The sequence below is a fragment of the Phalacrocorax carbo genome, chromosome 7 (genome assembly GCF_963921805.1).
Source record: "Phalacrocorax carbo chromosome 7, bPhaCar2.1, whole genome shotgun sequence".
Taxonomy (NCBI): Eukaryota; Metazoa; Chordata; class Aves; order Suliformes; family Phalacrocoracidae; genus Phalacrocorax; species Phalacrocorax carbo.
In genome coordinates this window covers 3,819,253-3,838,884 of record NC_087519.1, presented here as the reverse complement: position 1 = coordinate 3,838,884, position 19,632 = coordinate 3,819,253, and the positions used below count along the sequence as shown (strand labels likewise).

The following is a 19,632-nucleotide window of genomic DNA, read 5'->3' as shown; positions in this document are numbered from 1 at the left end:
GAGGGTATTTCCGGGAGAAGCTTAGTCCCCTCACGCTGGGAATCTGTGGCGAACTATCTGTAACTGCATCCTCGCCTTCCTCTTTGTAGAGTGGAAAAAAAAAAACAACCTTATAACTGCTTTTACTTCAATTAATTCAAACCCTTTTTTAAATGGATTGAAAAAGCGTTTTAGGCGAAACTGTTCAACAACTTTAGTTTTGAAAGTTGTTTGGAATTATGTAACCGAGAACTGTTTTTAAGGAAACAAAATGCCGTGTAACTACAGTTTGTACTTCACCTCTGGCGTTTGAATAAAACCAAGCGAATATTCAAGCAGCGGAGAGTTGTCATCCCTGACGTCATCTCCAGGAATTTTAAATGTTATGGGGGGGGGGGGGGGTGGGGTGTGGGCTTGAGGCGCGCTTTTTAAAAGTGTGTCCTCCCGGCCGCCTGGGGGCGCTGCGGCGTGGGCGGCGCTTCCTCCGGGCCGCCAGGGGGCGCTGCGGGGCGGCGGCCCGCCGAGGAGGCAGCATGGCGCAGCCTCCCCCCTTCGCCGGCCGCTTCCCGCCGCCGCCGTTCCGGCCCTTCCCGCCGCCCGCCGCGCCTTTCCCCGCCGCCGCCCGCCCCGGGCCCTTCGCGGTGGCGGCAGCGCCCCCGCCCTTCCTCCTGCCGCCGCTGCCGCCGCCGCCGGCGGGGCCTGAGGGGGCCGCGGGGCCGCGGTTCGCGCCGGGCGGCGGCCCCTACTTCCCGGCGGCTCCCCCCTTCCCGCCGCGGCCGGGGGCTGAGGAGGAGGCGGCGGCGCAGCGGCAGCAGGACGAAGCGTGGCTGTCGCAGTTCCTGGGCCGTCGCCGGGCCGCCCCCGCCCCGCCGCCCCCGCCGCCGCCCGCCGCCGCCAGCCCCAGCAGCGCCCGGGAGCTGGCGGTGGAGGCGCTGGGGCTGGTGGCGCGGCTGGCCGCGCTCTGCCGGTCCCTGCGACGGCGGGAGGCCGAGGGGGACGAAGCGGGCTGGGCCCGGGCGCGGGAGGAGGCGGAGGCGGCGCGGCGGGAGCTGCGGGAGGTCGTGCGGCCCCTGAGGGAGCCCGGCTACGGGGAGGCGCTGCGGAGGAAGGCCGAGAGGGCGAGGAAGAGGAGGCTGCGCCTGCAGCGGAGGAAGGAAGAAGCCAAAGCGGCCAAGGAGGAGGAGGCGGCCCGGGCCGCCGAGAGGGAGGCCAAGATCGACCAGTGGAGAGCCAAGTGCATCCAGGAGGTGGAGGAGAAGAACCGGGTATGGCCCCGAGCGGCCTCGTCGTGCCTCCCCCTGCTGCAGCCTGGCCCCCCGGGGACTCCTGCGCGTCCCGCTGGGGCGCGGAGCGGCACGGCGGAGCCCGGGGGGACCTGCCGTAACGGGCACCGGGCTTCGGCCCCTGCGGCTCAGCAGGTGCCACCCGGGTGCTGCGTGGGTTCGGCTCGCTCGGAGACGCGCTGCTTGGGTCGCCGGCAGCCCTGCTTCTTCCTTAAAAGCCTTGGTGGGCATCCCAGCTTTGCCACGCTCGTGTCCTAGGCCTTGGCCGCTGGGGTTTAAGTGGTTTCTGAACTCTCGGTTGCGTGTGGAGCTCTTCCTCTCTAATCCCACACTGCTCACAGCTACCCTACGGTGGTCAGCGCCATTCCAGTAACCATAAACCTTGCGTGCTGGCTTTGTCCTTGTAAAGCTTGTTGTTTGCAAGCTTTTTGGTCTCACTGGGAAGTAAGATGGCTCTAAAGCAAAAAAAAAGAAAGAAAACCCTCAAATGAGGCTTGCTGGGAGGTGCTGTAGGCACCTTTGTGTCAGCTAAAGAGCTACCCTTCTGGTGCTAGCACTGCCGCTGGGATGGTGCGGAGTTCTAGCTTTTTGATAAAAAGGCAAGGCGGGATGGTTGACTAACTTGCTACAGCTGCGCTGCTGCGAAGTTACTCTGATCTCCAGTGCTTCGCTCATCTTGAAAGTACCGTTTCATTCTTCATGGGATATTTCGTACATCACGCCTGGTTGTTTAATTTCTTTTGTAGGAACGAGAACTTAAGGCTGCTGCAGACAGTGTCTTATCTGAAGTACGGAAGAAACAAGCGGACACAAAGAGGATGGTGGACGTCCTGCGCGCATTAGAAAAGCTTCGGAAGCTGAGAAAAGAGGCCGCTGGCAGGAAAGGTTAATTATGAGATTTTTACCAAACTTTTTTAATTGCACACAGAAGGAGATAAGATAACGTGTGAGCCCTGTGCTGACTAGCAAGGGGCAGCTTGAAAAAGCTATTTCTTTACTAGTGATTTTAGTTACATTGTTATGCAAGAATGGCTATGGAATGCTGAATACAGTGGTTGCGTTCCTCCGTTTCCAAGCTTGCTCTTGATAAAAGTATTCCAGTAAGATAGTTGTTAGCAGCATTAAGCTCACGTTCCTCTGAGGTTTTGCCAGCTCCGCTCTCAAGTCTGATAACAGAGCTCCTTCTGAATTTGAAAATTTAATTTAATTTATTAATTTAAAATAATTCTCTTTCTGTTTAGGTGTTTGTCCACCCCCCTCAGCAGACGAAGCGTTTGAAAATCAGGTGGAGAGTCTCAAAACGTTGCTCAAAAATCGCACAGAGCTGTATGAAGCTGAGGAGAGAGCTTTAAGAGTTATGTTGGAGGGAGAACAGGAAGAAGAAAGGAAGAGAGAAATGGAAAAGAAACAGAAGAAAGAAAGGGAAAAACTACTACAGCAGAAACTCGAAATCGATTCCAAACTGTTTGGGGATCCAGGTAAGTTCTGCATGCCATGCTTGACGGTGTTTTTCCATACCACGCCTCCATCTCCTGGGCACCGGGTTTAAAATGCAGGCACAAAAATAGTTGAGAAAGAAATCATCCACTGGAGTAATTTATGCTCTGAGGAAAAGATGGGATAAACATAGTGTGCTGTTAACACATGTGGTGTAAGAAGAACCGTTTAGCTCTTCAGTGTAGACTGCGCTGTATCTCAAGCCAATTTCATAATGTTTTGCAGGAAGAGGTTGTAGATAAAGCTGAAGTGAGAATAAACAGAATAGACTGAAGACTTCCAGCACCCGACAGATGCTTTAGTCTGGTGATTTGATAAGTGCGAGTTGGGTAATCTGTAAAGATTACTATGTCCATATGTTTTCCAATTTAGAGAACAGAGGCAGGAAAAGTTTTGCTAGTTTGACTTGCCTCCGATGGCTCTGGTGAGGATGAGGAGACGTGCAAAACATGTAAATAGTCCATAACAGAGTACACAGGGAAGTGACTTTAGGTTACAGCTGGGGAACAGCAAATGAGTTGGCAAATCTGGGGCTTCTAAGACTTACTAGGTTGTTCCGGTTTATTGAATGATCTCTATGTTTGTGTTTCAACAGGTGAATTTCCTCTAGCCCATCTATTGCAGCCCTTCAGGGAATATTACTTACAAGCTGAGCATTCTGTAGCAGCTCTAATCCAGATCAGGTAAAAACAAAGTCCTTACTGTATTGCCAAAGACAACACGTATTGTTTGTCGAGGCTGTGAAATTAGGGTCCCTTCTGGCTAATTCACTTCCAAATACGGTTATGCAATGAATTGTCCTGGTTTTTTCAGCTAAGAATCGAGCTTCTCCCTTGAGAGAGTTGTATCCACCAGATGCCCGTGTGAGGCACTTCCATGCATAACCATTCCATTTAATAGAATAGTACATACAATTTTCACATTTGTGTTTCAAAAAACACGTTTCGGAGTACAATTTGTAGTGTTTTGTGTATTGATCAGTATGGAAAAATACCTATGTGGGTGTATAGTAAATCCTATTGCCAAACTCACACCAGCTCTCCTCTCAAACAACGCTTTCTCTGTTAAAGGCACGAATGGGATCAGTACCTGGTGCCGGCTGATCACCCTGAAGGAAGCTGCATCCCTCCAGGATGGGTTCTTCCGAGTCTCCCCACAAATGACACTTGGGCCACTGCTGTCAGATAATTCATAATAGATTATTTTAACCATGGAGGAATGTTTCATTATAATTGCATGTGTAAATAGGAGAGGGTCCGAAGAGGAAGCCTCATCCTCTGTTTTGGTAGCCAGGTGCTGGAATGTCTTGAAGAAGAGTGTAAGAACTGTTTTTGCCATCCCGACTCTGCAGGGGAAATACCTGAGCAAGCCCAAAGCTGCTAGGCCTCTCGCTGCACGGAATTACAATCCCACTGTGAATTTTTGTTAACAAATCTTGATAAAGAAATGCTGCTGACAAGGGTATTTGTGCCAGTATTAACATGCTAATTTTAGTGGCTTTTATCTTTATAAGCCTAGATCCAGATGATGAAATCTCCAGAAATAAAGTTGTTAAAAAAAAAGATATCGTTAGTAAACATGTTTTTCTTCTTAAATGAAGCATGTCAAACATCACTGTCATAATAGTTCTTGTATTTTTGTGTCTAGAAACGAACCCATTACAAGCTCAAACTGAAGTACCAGCAAGACAGGGTTTTCCAAGGCTGATTAAAGCAGCTGTTGACATTTTTGTGGACTAAAACTGGTAGCACAACATGGAAAAAATTGCCAGTCATGGTGAAATAGGTCAGGCAGCCGTGTGAATATACATAAGTTTGATGAATAAGCCTGCTGGAAAGAAACTAATAAAATCTGAAGTCTAACCTACTGTAATTGTTTTTCCCTGTATAGCTATTTTTGTATAGGGACAGATCATTTATATAATATTTCATTTAAAAATGCAACTCTATTTTGTAAGTTGTTTTTTTTGTACAGAATAAATAGAGAAAAACTGATTTTTTTTTTTCCTGTTTGAAGCATTTTTACTCCGAGGGAGAGGTTTGTTTCAGTACTTGGCACCAAATACGACTGCAGTGTGGAGAGAATTGCTGGCAGGAGGTTTGTGTGAAGGAACTCGCCCTCCTACAGGGTGACAGAGGCAGCTGATTTCTGTGTTTTCCATGTTCTGGACAGTGCCTAAAAGAGCAAGGGTTTGGGGCTTTGCTGGTCTACGCACATTGTCGTGGCCTCTTTCCAGAGCTGCAGTCGTTACCCTCGCGTAGCCCTAATGTGTGGGAATGGATTTAATCTCTCCAATTCCTTACCTCTTTGCATCACAACGTTGTGTAATTCTTGGAGGAGGCAACGTAACTGCCTAAATTCAACACCTGGGGCCTTATGTGTAATCTTAATAGTTTCTTGGCTGAAGCTTTGCATCGATTTCTGTAGCTAGAGCGAACAAACTAGTGATTTCTGATAAAGTTAGAATTAATCTGGGTGCAGAAGTTTGCAGTTCTTGCTCATGTGTATATCGCCTGTCTAAGGCACCCCAAAATACAGATCACCGTGAGCTCCTCTGGAGGCAGGGGTTCTGGTTCGCGTGTCCGTACGTCCTCCCATCCCTGCTGGCACTTCCAGCATCTCGTCACTCCGAGACCTACGGCTGGGTCAGATCCTGGGGAGTCGTACCTGGTGAAAAAGCAGAAGTTCGACTAGCGTAAGAACAACTGCAGAAACAACGCGTTCAGTTCAGGAAGCTTAGTGACCGGAGGATGCTCTGCTTAAATAATTAGGCTCCTTATCCCGTCAGCATGTCTGGTGGGGCAGGCTGGCTGCTTAAGCTATGATAATCTTAAAACTGTCAAAGTCAGATGCTTGTCTGACGCTACAAGAATTTAAAGAACTGAACTGTAGATAAGCGGGCAGCGCAGAAGCAGCCCTGCTCTCCCTGCCCCGCGAGAAGAGCTCCATGATTTCGTCTGACGGTAAGGATAACTTCATACTGTTAATAAAAATAAGACTTGAAAATGCCAGCGGATGATGTATGTTTAGGTATATTTCGATCCCTTAAGGTTTCTGTGTTTTTTTTTCTACGTGTTTGCTCTTGTCTAATGACGTCCACGTTACAATGTTTTATATTTTTAGCATGGAAGGTGTTGAAGCCACAGACAGAAGAGGAATGTTTAAAAATGTTAACTCATAAAATACATGGGACAGGGTTTTAATTCTTTAAAAACCCCTTGTGTATTCAGATTTAAGATTCAAATTTATCTGAGTATAGTTATTTCCTACTATTTTTGAGTTTTTAAAAAACGATAGCCCAGAACAAAAGAGGGGTTGGCCATGAGTTTCCGGGACTCATTTGCATCCTATTCCCAGTGCAGTTCAGGTTCCTCATGCTTTTAAGGCACACCTCCTTCCTCACAGGAATTTGTTCGTCTGCCAGCCTTGATGCGAAAGCGGGCAGGGCTGCCGTGAAGCAGATGAGGTCAGAACCCTCGGCGGGGGTTGCTTTCTGGTGTAAGCTGGTGTTCACGACTGACCCTCTTTTATTCTTGTCCAGTAGCGTTTTCGTTGTCATCGCTCCTCACCACAATGTATTTTTTTTTTCTAAAGAGCAGTTTTGGGAATTAACCCATGTGGGAGCCTTTCCCAGAGCACAGTATTTATGCAGTGAAATACAGTGAGATATGGTACCATAATCTCTCCATATTTTCTTCATCACGGCTTCAGACGCATTCACAACCCGTCTCCATCCCTTAAAGCGGCATTTAAAACCAAGTAAAGCCGTTCTAGGTGACGGACAATGAGATGCTCTTTTCCTTTGCACCTTTGTACCGCGCAGCTTTTGGGAAGAGCTGATTTACAGCGTAAGCTGCAAGGAGGGTCTGTCCGTCTTGCAGGCAGGGGCTGCTGGAGCTGGAGAAAGCTGGGGGAAGGTGGCTTCGCTTACAGATGTTTTCACGCGTTGTCTTTGTCAGTGCTGACGTGGATTGTAACTTAGGCTGAGCCCTCTTAGGCTGGGGAGCAGATGGCCTGGCTCCGCGCAGGCTCCCCACACGTTGCATGTGTCGCGTGTTAGCAGCAGGACACGTGCGGGAGCCGCAAAGCTGGTTAGGGGCTCTGCCTGCGCTGCAGCCCCGGGTATTAAAGGCTCCTGGCGGAAGCAGGTGAGTGACAACTCTTACAATTCTGGTTAGAACAACTGAGTTGGGCTGAGCAATTGTGCGTGTCGCTCTTCCTTTGCGATCTAACGGCAGGTTGTTCATCCTCTGCTAATGTAAGAAATGACCTTGAATGCCATTTCCCATGGTAGACCCTTATTTTTGCATTAAACTAACAGGCAGCTTTCCTTGATACCTTTGCCTGCTTATTTTCTTTTTGTGGAGTGATTATCCTCATTGTCGTAGAAGCCATTTCTTTTTAAAGGAAAAAAAAAAGACCAGTAAAAGCACTTAGGGATGTCACACCAAGTATTTACTGTTTGTGTCCTGAGAATGGCTGCTGAGAGCTGCTGCTTTGGGATGAGCAGGCACGGGCTGCAGGTACTAGAGCTTGATGGATTACTGACCATTAGCTCTTGTCGATTGACAATATATAAAGGAAATTATTTTGCACGCTGTTGTCGCTGGGGAACTGGGGATTCGAGGCTCTGTGCAGCAAGCAGTGGCTTTTTACTAAATTGAGACATTTATACAGAGCTGATGACGACGGGATTGCAGTAATATTTTCTGTGCCACCATTCGCAGTTCATCAGAAATTTTCCTCTCCCCTGCTATTTGTGATCTAAAAAACATCACCACACTTAAAATGACTCGATGGCTCTTAAAAGCTGATCTGGCCTTAAAATGGCTCATTTGAATCCCCCTAACAGCGAAGCTTGCCTGATGCACCGGCCTCCTTGTTTAGCTCTCCGAGGGATGCCCTCGGCTGAGCTCCCGCAGCCTGCTCCGGGTGATGGCTTAGCAGCATGCAGCCGGACAGATGAGCGCCGTGACCACGGGCAGTCTCAGGCCACGCAGGGAGAGGAGACCTGTGAGGGTCCTTGGCTGCCGTTTCTGCCTCTGTAACTAGAAAAAGTGCTTGGTCTGTCCCCAGCTTGGGAAAGGGAGCGTGTGATGGGCGGTGGAGGGAGAGGGAAAGGCAGGAGGAGGGATGGAAAGCAGCAGGGCATGCATGGAGGTGGAAGGAGAGGAAACACTCAGGATCTCTGCTAAATTAAGCTGTAACTTTGCTCAGTCCTGCTGGCTCAAGCTCAGGATAGCAAAGGTTACTTCAGACAAATCTTCCAGCTATCAGTAATGAAGGTTTTGCAAATCTGGGCAGTTTTTACTCAGCTGGCAGCATCTCCAAGGCCTGCATTTCTTTTACCAGTGTCACTTGAGATAGCTCATCTTTCTCTCCTTCCACCCAGCTTCAAAGGTGCCTTTTACAGTTTTGTTTCACCACTTCCTCCGGCAGCAAGAAATCAGGCAGTGGCAATGAGCTACCTGGATGAAGTTCCGTTCCGGATGGCCAGGAGCCTCGACGGGGACTCTGGGGGAGAAAACACATTAATCACTGCCCCGGGCATCGACCTCCCCGACTGCGCCGACATCCTCATGAGCACCATGGTGAGTCGCTCTGCTTGCGTCCGCGCCCAGGTTCGCGCTGGGGGGATGCTCAAAGGGATGTCGGCAGCGTTTGCCTCTTCTTGTGAAAGAAGAGAAGGGAAACCTCTCCTTCTAATTGATCTCCTCTTAATTGGCTGGTCTGCAGGAGTGGGAGGAGGTGAGGATGATTTGTGGTGGGTGGGAGTGAGGAAGGGGTAGGTTTGAGGTTGGGTTTTTTTTAATCCTGTCCAAGCAGGAGGTCTTTCTGGGATAGGAGGACAAACTTCAGGCTCTAGTCTGGGTTTCTTCCTAGTCTGGAATCATCACCATCTCATTAATAATATTTATTAAATATTTATTAATTAATCTAACAGATGTAAGTAGGCAACACTACGTGTGCTGGAAACATATATATAAAATATGTGTGTGTGTGTATATATATATAAAAAAATATCCTGTGGCACTTTGTGATCTTCCGCAGTGCTCAGTCCTACACTGCTTTTGAATCTACACCTATTGCTATCACAGCTTCGCCACCGATTTTAAACCCCGTCAGAGCGATTCAAAGGAGCTGTCTGTGCTCTGGAAGAGGGTAGGAAGGTTTTTCCTGTACAATTGCACTGAAGGTGTAGAGTTGGCTTATGGGTGCTGCTAGCACAGCTCGAAGGCGAGTTCAGAAATACTTTGTGTGTTTAGCCTTAAGTAGACTCACCTGTAGATGGGGTTAGTGCACTTCACGGGGGGGGGAAGGTGATCTGGGCGATCCCAAACAGCCTCTGCTCGCTGCTGGTGATGGGTCAACCAGCTGTAAACCCCACATTTGGCTTTTCACTAGCTCAGCCTTGCTCATCCCTCCCCCAAAAATGACACATCCCAGACCCACAAGATGTGTTTAACGTTATGAGTCACCATGTTGTTCATTTTAAGTGATTTCTCCAAAGGAAATTTTAATGCACACATTTTTTGTCACCTGTCTAAAGGCAGGTGATGGTCTGCATCGCCATGGACTAGCTGAGGTGGCCCCCGCCCCATCCTATCCGGGAAACCCCCAGCCCTGGGTTTCTCCCTGGTTGGGGTTGCGTCGGTGCTCCCCGCTGAGGCCGAGGGATTGTGCTGGTGGTCCGGGCTGATCCTTCGGGAGGATGTTTTCCTTGTGTTTTCCTTGGGGAGGTTGGTTTGGGTCCGCAGCTGACAAGTGGCAGTGAGCAGTGAAAACAGCATTCCTGGGCTGTGAATGTACTTGCCTGCCCGTCTGGAGGAGACCTTGTTTGGAGAGCTCTGAGGCGGGCAAGGCCTGTTTGTTCCAGGAAAACCCTCAGATTTCAGTCTCAAACATGCTTGTATTTTAAGCCGGACTATGTGGAAATGATGACTCTGCTCTGGGACCGGCCGAGCCCCTGGCACTGCCAGAGACTCCTGTGGCCAGTCCTGCTTCTGCCCAAGGTGGCATCAACCCCCTTGGTGATTCCCAAGCCCCCGTGCCCGATGTGGCTCTGCCAGGTGGTACTAACGGGTACTGTCCCCTTCCACAGCAGCCAAACTGACACAAACCCACCTCTTGGCATAAGACACCTATCAAAAGAATTGTAGATACAACTCAAAATAGTAATAACTTCATAGCCAGATATTTTTCAAGTATAAATTTGGGGATTCCCAGTAGGGATGGGGCTGGCACTGCCCAATCCTACAGCCCTAGCGCCCACAGCCAGCCCTGATGCTCAGGGAAATAAGAGCCAATATGGGAAGGATGCAGCCCTTAAGGTGCCCTCGTGAAGCACGTGGTTTCCTCCGTGCCCTGGGGTCTGGTTTCAGACACCCTCACCAGCTGCTTCTCGCTCTTCCGCAGCACGACTTCTCGCTGGAAAGAAAAGTGCTTTACTGGGTCGAGGTGGCCTCTCAGCAGCAAACCTCCCGGCATCGGGTCACCTCCGAAGTTGTCCCCACGGCTCCGCCATGCTGGCTGCTGCTGGTGGACCCTGCCGACCGCTACGGGGGGAGAGCGCGGGATGGGGGGCTGCGGCGCTGCATCAGCCTCAGCGCTGCCAACAGCAGAGACACCTTGTCCGACACCGAGAGCGAGACGTGGCACTCGGAGGAGGATGAGTACTCGGAGGATGATGAGTACTCCTCGACCTCCTGGGAAGAGAACGACAAGGAGGAAAAAGTTTCCAGGAGGAGAAACTCTGGGAGAGCTGAGCCTCCACATCCCAGCTTTTACCAGACCCGACCAAAGACATCGCCCGGCTTGCTGGAGCCCTCACCGGAGAATGACAACCACAACCCAGCCAGTCCAGATGCAAGCAAGCAGAGAAGATCCATGGTGATATTTAACAACGTGAAGAATGAGCTGGAAGTGGCCAGGAGGAAGCTGGCTGCTTTGGTGAATCCTTTGAACAGAGCCGCTGCAGAGAGCAGAGGGGTCCCGGTGCCACGGCCGCTCCCCCAGGCCCCCCGCACCAGCCGCAGCGTCAAGTACGGGCCAGCCCCGGACGTGTCCCAGCTGGGGACCTTGGAGCCAGCTCCTCCGGCCGTGGCCACGCCGATCCCTCCGATCAAACAGCATAAGCCCACGGTGCCGGTGAGGTGTTTTCTTCTGGTGGTCCTTTGCTTGTCGCTGAGACGGGAAGGGGGTGGAAGGTGTTGAATTGGTCCTGTTCGCTGCGTTATGGCCAGCAAAATGGAACCAAAATGGGGCTTTGGGAACATTAAACCCATGAGAAACTGCTGACAAGTTTTCGTAAGTGAAGGAAAGGGTTTTTTTTTTTTGTCCTGGGATTTAAAGGCAAGCTTTCTGGGAGGTCGTTTACTTGTTCTGTCCTAACAAAAGCGTCTGTTTTTCCTTACAAGCAAGGCATCTTGTCTGATTTTCAATTGAAACAGTTAAAAAAACAAGTGAAATAAGTTCCTTTTTTCCCTTCTTTCCTCTCCATTTTCCCCCTCTAACAGTTATAAATGGGGTTTATGGGGAAATGGCCCTTAGAGCTGTCACAGCTGCTCCTCCTGGCAGCCCCAGAAGCGAAGCCAGGGCTTGACTGGAGATAACACCGGGCTGTTTCTGCATCCCCTCTGCCCTGGGCCTCCCTCATCACCTGTCCCCGTGCTCGCTGCCCTCCTTCACCCTGTTTTATAGTGGGAAAAGGCCTCGACACCTGATTCCTCTTGCAATATTGGCATCCTTCTCTGTGGCAACGGCTGTCTGTCTTTTCTTAAAAGTAGGAAACTTTAGATTCCATGGTCCTACTAGAAATACGGACCGTTTAGTGATAGAGACAGTGATGCGAAGCGATGGAGTGAATATTGCTTTCCATCACTTTGAATCTGAATTGCGCCATGTTTTCTAAGAAATTACCTGTCACCCAGCTACTTGAGAGATTTAGCAGATGAATTACTGAAAAACTACAATTAAAACAATCGGACGCGTGAAAGGCCACATTATTTATATGTAGTTGCATTAGACGTAGGGTAGTTAAGGAACAATTAAATGCCCACGTGTATTTATACACTAAACAGCTGTTGCAACTAGTTACTAATCCATCGCCCACCCTGCTCGGCTGCTGTTACAAATGGATCATGCCTCATACTCAGAGATGGCTTTGTAAGAGAAACCAAAATACATCTGATAAACTTCACAGGCACAAATGGGGCATCAGGGGAGCATTCCCCTGCCCAGGCTGCTGCATCACCTGCCTGCAGGCAGCGCTGCCTCTCGCTTGACACCCGGTCGAGGATGGCATTTATTGCTGGAGATGTGACCGGGATTCCCAGGGAAAGGAAGCTGCTTTTGCTTGCTTTGTCGCAGGAACCCTCCTGAGCGCTGTTTTCTCTGGTCTGTATCTATAGCTGAGCCTGGATTTAATTAAGTCTGGTCTCCTTTGAAGCCCAAGGGAGTTTATTCCATGTATGGGAATTTTCCTCTTCTGGAGAGAGGAAGGTAACTGCCGGTGTTCTAAAGCATTGCTTCAGCCTGGGTCATTTAACGTCATTTTGTGAGCTGGAGCAAGAACATCCACTGTTTTTTTTTCCTTGCAGTCCCTGAGCCCCTACGCCTGCCTTCCCCCTGCCTCCACGCCTGCGCGACCTCTCAGTTCCCACAGATCCCAGCAGGATTCGGCGGCTGACCTGCTCTCAGCGCTGAGCCAAGAGGAGCGAGACCTCATCGAGCCCGTCATAGCCTTGGGCTACCCCACCCGCAAAGCCATCCTCACCCTCCAGAAGACTGGAAGGCAAAGTTTAAGTCAGGTTGGTGGAGCTGGCACAGTGCCACGGAAAGCTTTTGGTAAAGAAAAACTTGATTTTCACGGAGAAAGGGATGGCTGTCTTGCTTGGGGTGGACTTTTGATGACCTTGGGTTTCCCACTATCGTATCAGACCTCAGCTGACAGGGTTTTCCATGAGATCACACGTCTGCATGCACTTTTGCTGTAATAAAATAGCAATGAGTCGCCTTCAGCTTTTCAGCGACTAATAACAGCCGGGTAACATTATCTGTTCGATCTGTTGTATGGAGCATGATGTCCTTTTGAAGTGCAAATTTTGTCCCGTATATGGAAACTTTTTGCACATCATTTTTCCCAGCTGTTAGATTCGTATGATTATTGCCAAGGCTCATCCTGTCAGAGCAGGACTGTAAAAATACCTTGGAGGTTTGTCTGGGCTCTCTCCAAAACACACGTTCCCTGCGTTGGAGCGACCAGGGACTCCATGCAAGCATTGCAGCTGTGTCACAGAGCTCTTTTCCTGAGGACCCCTCTATAATAGCCTGGAATTTACTGAAAATAATTAACATACAACCTCTTGCCACCCCTGGTATCTGAGTACGTCACAGCCCCCTGTGCTGCACCCCGATTCCCAAGGTCTCTGCTAGTCCAGACAAACCCCCCATGGTCCAGGTGGGTTTGTGGCACCTGTGCTGTGAGGGACGCTGCTGGCTCTGGCCCTCTGGCTTGGCAAGCTTGGGGCTGGACCTGCCCATCCCAGCCAAGCATTTAATGGGGCTAAATTATCCGAGAGGCTCTTGCAGAGAGCGAAGGGGCTTGATTGCAGCTTAGCAAGAGGGACGTCCACCAGGCTGTCGTGCCAGCGAACAAGAGCAGAGCCTGGGCAAAGGTGTGAGCAGGCACGGCACTGAGCAGCTGCTGTCGGGTGCCAGCCTCCTTCCCGCGATCCCAGGGAGCTGCCTGTGCTGTGGGGGCCAGCTCTTACCCGTCTGGTCAGCACATGAAGCTGCTCTGTGGCTGAGTCATCCTGCAGCTTCTGGCTCCCTCCTGAGCCACCTCCAGCTGGACCAGCCTCCCCAGAACCACTTTGGTGTTTCAGGCAAGTGTCGCTGCAAGCTGAGGTGGGAAGGGAAGCTTTATTTCTTCAATTCATAAAGTTTTCAGCTAGGCAGAGGGGGATGGGCAAAGCCCAGCCCACGTTCTTTGCACAGGGCCATGCAAGGGTGTCTTGTAGCACCTGCTGGCTTCAATATGAAGAAGCAATGCATCTTATTAAGGATGGAAGTGGGTAGTGTCTGCTCCCTTCTCTATAAACGCCAGGACTCCCATTCCCTTGGAGAAGAGATTAATGTACCAAAATACAAGGTCTGCCTTATATCCTGTGCCTTCCCCAGCAGTTCCCATCTTTCCCATTTATGCCCAACACAGCCAAGATAAAATGTAAAGCCTAACCCTTCGTGCATCTCTTACAAGTACGAAACTACCAAATTAGGCTAAACCTTCCTGCAAAATGTTTCAACTCAACCTGAAAACAAGAGCCCGGGGGGCTCTTCATTGCTTGCTGGTGTCACGCGGGGTTTCAGTGTGTGACTATGACATCTTCAACCGTGAAGACTGATTGTAGCATCAGATGGTAGTCAAATTTTGCTCAATTTCTTTGCAGTGTCAGGTCAAACTAGCAGAGCCCACCCTGGTGGAGAAGGCAAGTCTGCTGCCTTAAGGAGGCAATGCCTTCTTAATTTTGGTGAAGAGCCTCTGTAAAAGGCTCAGGCAGGGTTAGTTACCCCAACACGGCAGACGTTCATCATCCAGGACGTCATGGCCGAGGGCTAAACCAAAAATCCATCATTGCATTTTGATCAATGATTGTTGATCAATCAAAAATGCATTGTTGATCCATGGAGCTCTCAATGTACATGTGAGCTGAGACATGACAGATGGCTGCAGCTGGTCAGCATCCATCTCCCCAAACAGCCGGCAGCACAGCGTTCAGAGCAGGGCGTTCACCACGGGACACAGCCCACTGTGCCAGCCACCTCCTGGCCATGCACAGATGGGCAGCCTCTTCCTAGGGACTGTTGGACTCTTGTGAAGTCAATAACACACCAAAATACATGCTCAGTTGTTGGTACATAACATGGTCCTGCCTCTTTCCTCCTCTAAAAAGACTTGCTGCCTTACCCCAAGCGACAGTGTAGATCTTCAGTGCTTCCTACAAGCCTTGCATCAGCCGTCCCCACCGGCAGTGGCTCCCGAGCCTCTCTGATGGTTGTAGGTGTTGCATTCTCAGTGGCAGCATCTGCGGCAGCGAGTTGAGCAGGGCTGTCGGCCGCAGTGCTGGCTGGACTCTCCCTGTCCCCCAGGAGAGCCTCTGTCCCTGGAGGCTCAGCGCCCGAGCGGTAGTGCCCACCGGGTTTGTGAGTCCCTGGCTTCAACCCTGCTGCAAGACTGGGGAGATGTTTGTCCTGTTCCTCCACGATGAAGTCAGCATTTGGGTCTTTGGTGGTGTTTGCTCGTGGTTTTTTCTGTGCTAGCAGCTTACGGTCCATGGTCCAGGTGGGTCGATGAAATGGTTGGCGGTAAAGCTTTGCTCTTCTGAAGCAGCCAGTTGTTGGCGCAGCTGAAGCAGGGGTCTCATGGGGATGGGCCTTTCGATGGGCTTCGGCCAAAGCGGTACAGGGACATGGAAGGTAAAACCCACCGGAGGAGGGATTTCCTTTACATCACTGCACATGCTCATCTTTGATGTGAAAAGCTACACTGCTGCACATAATATCAAGTAGCAGCAAATGAGGGAAGAGATAAATCAGCAGGTTACTGATCTACCAGAGCCTGGAGGTCTCTTCCCACACAGGCACCTTGTGATGAGGTTATTGGGTTGTCCATGTAGTGGATAAAGCTGAGCTCTCCTGGGGTGCCTGTGCTGGAGGAACTACATGTCTAAGTGTGGTAAGGAGCACCCTTGAGAGCTACAAGGGGACAAGGAGCTTCAAGAGGACGGTAGCACCTCCTCCTCCTCCCCAGCGAGCGGTGGGGCTGGTACCGGACCCAGGGGATTAGCAGGTCATAGTATTTAAAGACCTGTTTTTGTTTAGTCTTCAGGATATATAAATATATATATATACACACACACACTATTTTTTTAATGATAAAGATCATTGAGTTGACAATAGCACCAATTTCATGCTGGGCTTGAACAGCGTGCCGGGCTGCCAGGACAGGCCGTGCACAGCGAGCGGCCGTCCCTGCTGCGACAGGGCAGGAAAATACAGCAATGGTCTGGGATGTTTAGTAAGGTAACGAGGGACATAAAAACAGGTTTGGAATGCCAATGACTGATGACTGTCTAATTTTTGAGTTAATAAGCTGCTCCTTAAGGCTGACATTTCTTAATATTCTTACTCTGCTCTTTAGCCAAACCAGATCAACTCAATGTTTGAGGGGCTTTTTCGGCTTTTTCAATTGTTTTATGGTCTTTTACTGACTCCTCCTCCTTGGCTACGGCGGTGCCGGGGAGGGTGGAGGTTCGTACACTGGTGGATCTGGGGAGACATGAATCAGCTTCTCACTGGATGAAGACAGCACGTCTTCGGGGAGACCCGTGGGATGTTTTTATTCCCCCTGCTATTGTATAGCTCATTTATTATCGTCTGTCCCATATGTTTTTGGACAGTGAATGATTCTCGTGGTATTTAAAAGATACTGCTGGGAATAGTGCTGTCAGCACTCCAAGAACAATGAGGAAAGCCAAAAATAACAGTTTGCTTTCAGTAATGACAGCACACGGGTCTCCCCTGGGGTGGGTTTTGTGCTTGGACCCTGGAGCAAACCCGTGGGCGCCTGAATCCAAGTGCATCAAAGGGATGTCAGGTCGGCCGAGGGTAGACATCTCACCGGGATAGGTTCTGCTTCGCCCCTGAGCCTGGAAGTCATCCCTTTGTATCTCAGACGGTTCAGATATTTGGTTTACTCCTCGTCCTCCCTCCACCTTGTTCCCCTTCCCACACTGGGAAGGGTGGGGGCAGGCCAAGACGTTGTCTTCTCACGGTGGGAGTCCTGCTGACGGACAGACCACCCTGGCCGAGCATCAGACGGGAGCCGGCAGGACAGTTGTGCCCCAGGTCTTCCCCACGAGCAAGTCCCTGGAAGGTGGCAAGGTGGGCTCCTGAATGCACTTGCACCCCATGTCTGTGAGATTGGATTAACCCTGGTTGTCACCTTCTGCAGTTCCTGAGCTACCTGGGTGCCTGTGACCGGCTGCTGAAGCAGGGCTACGAGGAAGGGCAGGTGGAGGAGGCCATGGAAATGTTCCAATACTCAGAGAAAAAGGTCAGAACCGGGTGACACAGCCCGACCCTTTGTGCTGCATCCTCCGGGCTCACCTTTCCAGGGGGTTGCACTCTCCCTTCCTCCTCTGCCGCAGCCTCCCCGCAGGTCAGACCCATCGCCCTGCAAGCAGTGGGCCCACACTTGCAGCAGACTCTGGGGCAGCATCACCGTAAGGACCCCCCGGGAACGACACCCGCTCCATCGCTCTTCTCCATCCATCCTCTCACCCCGCCGCGCAAGCGCAGTGCTCGCTCAGCCCCTGCACGGGGAATCCCCTGCCCCAAGCCCACCACCCCCTGCGCTCGCTACCTCCCTCCTGGCTCCCCCTTTGCCCTCTCCCTCCAGGGAGAGGAACCACGGTGGCACGCCGGGTGGTGGTCTCCATCACCAGTCTCCTCCTGGAGGTAGTGAAGAGCTGGGGTTGGAGAAAAGCTGCTTGAAATTTGGGCTGGTGCTGTTTGACGTGACGCCGACAGCACGTAGGATTGCTGGCTCACGGCTCGTTCGGGCTGTGGCAGCGGGGGGGTGCCCGGGTCTCCGTGTCAGGCAGGGGGTTATTTATTGAGGACACAGCTCCGGGAGACGTTGTGGTGCTGGGGCCCAGCCTGAGCAAGGGGGGAAGCAGGGCAAATTAATTCCAGCTTGCACTCACCACCTCTCCCTGGTCTCTTTATAACACAGGCAATCACTTGCATGGCATTCATATTAAACTTTATAAGGAATAAGCGAAGCTAGAGGCTGACTTTATTAAATATCTCTTATTTAAAAAGTTGGTGTAAAGGCACGCTTTTAAATGCTATCAGTGGTATGTGTGCCCTCGCTCTGCTGTCAGCAGTGGCACCAGGAGTGCCCTTCAGCGGTAATACAACCCGGCCAGGTCGTCTGGCTGGAGCCTCGTCACCCAACACTGTTTCTGCTGCAACTCTACATAAATCCATCCTTAAAAGCCCACAGTAACATCGCTCCTTTCTCTTCCTTCTTCCCCCAGGCAGCTGAATTCTTACATTTGTTAGCTCAGTTTAACGACATGGGTTTTCAGCAAAACAAAATCAAAGAAGTTCTTTTGCTTTGTGGGAATCAGAGGGAGAAGGCGCTGGAAGAGCTCGTGATGAAGACCCAGTGACCAGCATCCTGGACCCCAGTCACAGCTTCCCCCCTCCAGACCGGACCACCGAAGGACTCGGGTGGGTCAGCACGCGCTTCCCCTTCTGCTGCTCCGTCCCCACCCCGAGCAGCACGGCTCAGCGGGCACAAACCTTCAAAGCACCGGCTTGGTGTCTCATCTTATTTCATGGACATCCATCATAACTGTGTGTGTCACTGTTCTAAGGCAAAGGCTTTATAGCAGGAGCGTTTATCTCTTCACCCACACATCTCCACCCTTGTTCATGTCAGCTGTTCAGATGCAATAAGATCCAAACCGCCTGCGGCTTAGATTTTGCAAAACCCAAACCACAGTTTTCTCCCTCCACCTGGGGTGATGGGTGTCGCGTTTTCAGCTACAGTCAAATGTGGATTCTTAAAAGATTATATAAATCAACAGAAGAAATTGTTTTCATAAAAGCTGAAGGCTCCTGCAGAAACATTTGTCGGTCCTTGCTTTGGAAGAGTCTCAGCTGACTTAGTCATGGTTGACTATTGTAATTGAGATCCAGTCCGATCGCATTAGCTTCTCCTCTTAAATCAGAAACTTGAGAAAAATACACATTTCAATGCAGATAATAAAAGAAAGCAGGCTGCCCTTGCTCTAGAAATACATGAAGTTTATCCAGTGCAATGAAAAATGGTTTATGCAAGGGTTTGAGCTCGGGGAATTTCATGAAATCACAACAGAGAGGCGGGGAACGGCTCGGCTGCCCGTGTGCTCTGCCTAAAACAGGAATAATCAGGGGGTGCTTCCCTAAACTGTGGGGACAGTGGCTCCAAGTGAAGTTAATATCAGGATCAGGAAAATCTGGATGCCTGGGAGAATTTTTGTATGTAACTGAAGGACGGAGAATGGGAGATTTGGATCACCTTACAGGATGTGTCTCTTGGCTTGGCAGTGGAACAGTGGACAGTGTTTTCACATAAAAGTATATTATTTTCCCGCGAATTAGATACAGATGTAATTTCTTTGAGTAAAGATGGTTGGAGGGCTTCTTCTGAAACGCATTTGTGTCTTTTCCTGTGAAAATGCCAACTGGCACAACCTAGCAGAGAAAATCCTTAATTAGTTGCATTAGCACTATTTTTCCATTGTACCCTTCCAAACGATCTCCCAGCCCGATGTACTGCCATCGAATTAAAAACACAGTGTCCCTTCTCCCTCTGTCTCTAGGTAGGTGCCAAACACCATCAGGAGGGTACAGCTCTCCATGGCTGCCTTCATCCTCGCCTGGATGTGACAAGGAAACTTGGCATCCAGGTTTTGGGGGGAACTTGACCCATCCATACCCAAGGATGCTTTATACCTTCTCTTCTTTAACGGCATTGAAAAGGAAAATGTGGCACCTTGTATGGCCAAGGGAGATATTCGTGGGGAGCTCACAGGCTCTCCTTGGCGCTCCCAGCCCTGTTGTTCCTCCAGCTTTCCTTTAGTTATACAAGCTTTTATTTTTGATACGGCCCTTATAAGGCAAGTCCGTTCTACAGACAGCTTTTCGTTACCTTCATCCTTGCCAAGATGATGTCACCTTAAAAAAAGAAACTTGCAAAAGGTTAAACTGTGATTAGATACATCGCTTCGCCTCAAACTGTAATCTTTGGCGGGGTAAA

General features: G+C 50.3%; 3 protein-coding genes across 8 annotated transcripts in view; 2 read left to right on the top strand and 1 right to left on the bottom strand.

Moving 5' to 3' along the window:
• Nucleotides 1–19,632, bottom strand: part of SPG21 (SPG21 abhydrolase domain containing, maspardin) — a 60,065-nt gene that overhangs the window by 35,596 nt on the left and 4,837 nt on the right. The gene's annotated exons all lie outside the window — the stretch shown is intronic.
• On the top strand, nt 474–4,753 carry PDCD7 (programmed cell death 7). The gene is made up of 5 exons (XM_064456097.1): nt 474–1,244; nt 2,009–2,147; nt 2,504–2,740; nt 3,355–3,442; nt 3,830–4,753. Exons 1-5 carry the CDS (start codon nt 513–515, stop codon nt 3,945–3,947), a joined length of 1,314 nt encoding a protein of 437 aa, XP_064312167.1. The 5' UTR covers nt 474–512; the 3' UTR covers nt 3,948–4,753.
• Nucleotides 4,774–19,025, top strand: UBAP1L (ubiquitin associated protein 1 like). Of its 5 annotated transcripts, none has more exons than XM_064456092.1 (6): nt 4,774–4,887; nt 5,282–8,350; nt 10,176–10,907; nt 12,359–12,568; nt 16,774–16,875; nt 17,864–19,025. In XM_064456092.1, the coding sequence occupies exons 2-6, from the start codon at nt 8,039–8,041 to the stop codon at nt 17,996–17,998; spliced, it is 1,491 nt and encodes a 496-aa protein (XP_064312162.1). In that variant the 5' UTR covers nt 4,774–4,887; nt 5,282–8,038; the 3' UTR covers nt 17,999–19,025. The 5 variants fall into 5 exon arrangements, 4 of the variants coding, with proteins under 4 accessions (XP_064312162.1, XP_064312164.1, XP_064312161.1 ...); XM_064456094.1 differs by lacking the exon at nt 4,774–4,887 and having other exon boundaries at nt 4,891–5,722; nt 8,152–8,350; XM_064456091.1 differs by lacking the exon at nt 4,774–4,887 and having other exon boundaries at nt 4,891–5,722; nt 6,641–8,350.

What these genes read in the sequence shown, in the direction of transcription:
- PDCD7 (XM_064456097.1), top strand. Translation starts at nt 513, where the DNA reads ATGGCGCAGCCTCCCCCCTTCGCCGGCCGCTTCCCGCCGCCGCCGTTC. An exon ending in CAAACTGTTTGGGGATCCAG is followed by an intron (nt 2,741 to 3,354) that starts GTAAGTTCTGCA and finishes GTGTTTCAACAG; the next exon opens with GTGAATTTCCTCTAGCCCAT. An exon ending in GCAGCTCTAATCCAGATCAG is followed by an intron (nt 3,443 to 3,829) that starts GTAAAAACAAAG and finishes TCTCTGTTAAAG; the next exon opens with GCACGAATGGGATCAGTACC.
- UBAP1L (XM_064456092.1), top strand. Translation starts at nt 8,039, where the DNA reads ATGAAGGTTTTGCAAATCTGGGCAGTTTTTACTCAGCTGGCAGCATCT. An exon ending in ACATCCTCATGAGCACCATG is followed by an intron (nt 8,351 to 10,175) that starts GTGAGTCGCTCT and finishes GCTCTTCCGCAG; the next exon opens with CACGACTTCTCGCTGGAAAG. An exon ending in TCCAATACTCAGAGAAAAAG is followed by an intron (nt 16,876 to 17,863) that starts GTCAGAACCGGG and finishes TTCTTCCCCCAG; the next exon opens with GCAGCTGAATTCTTACATTT.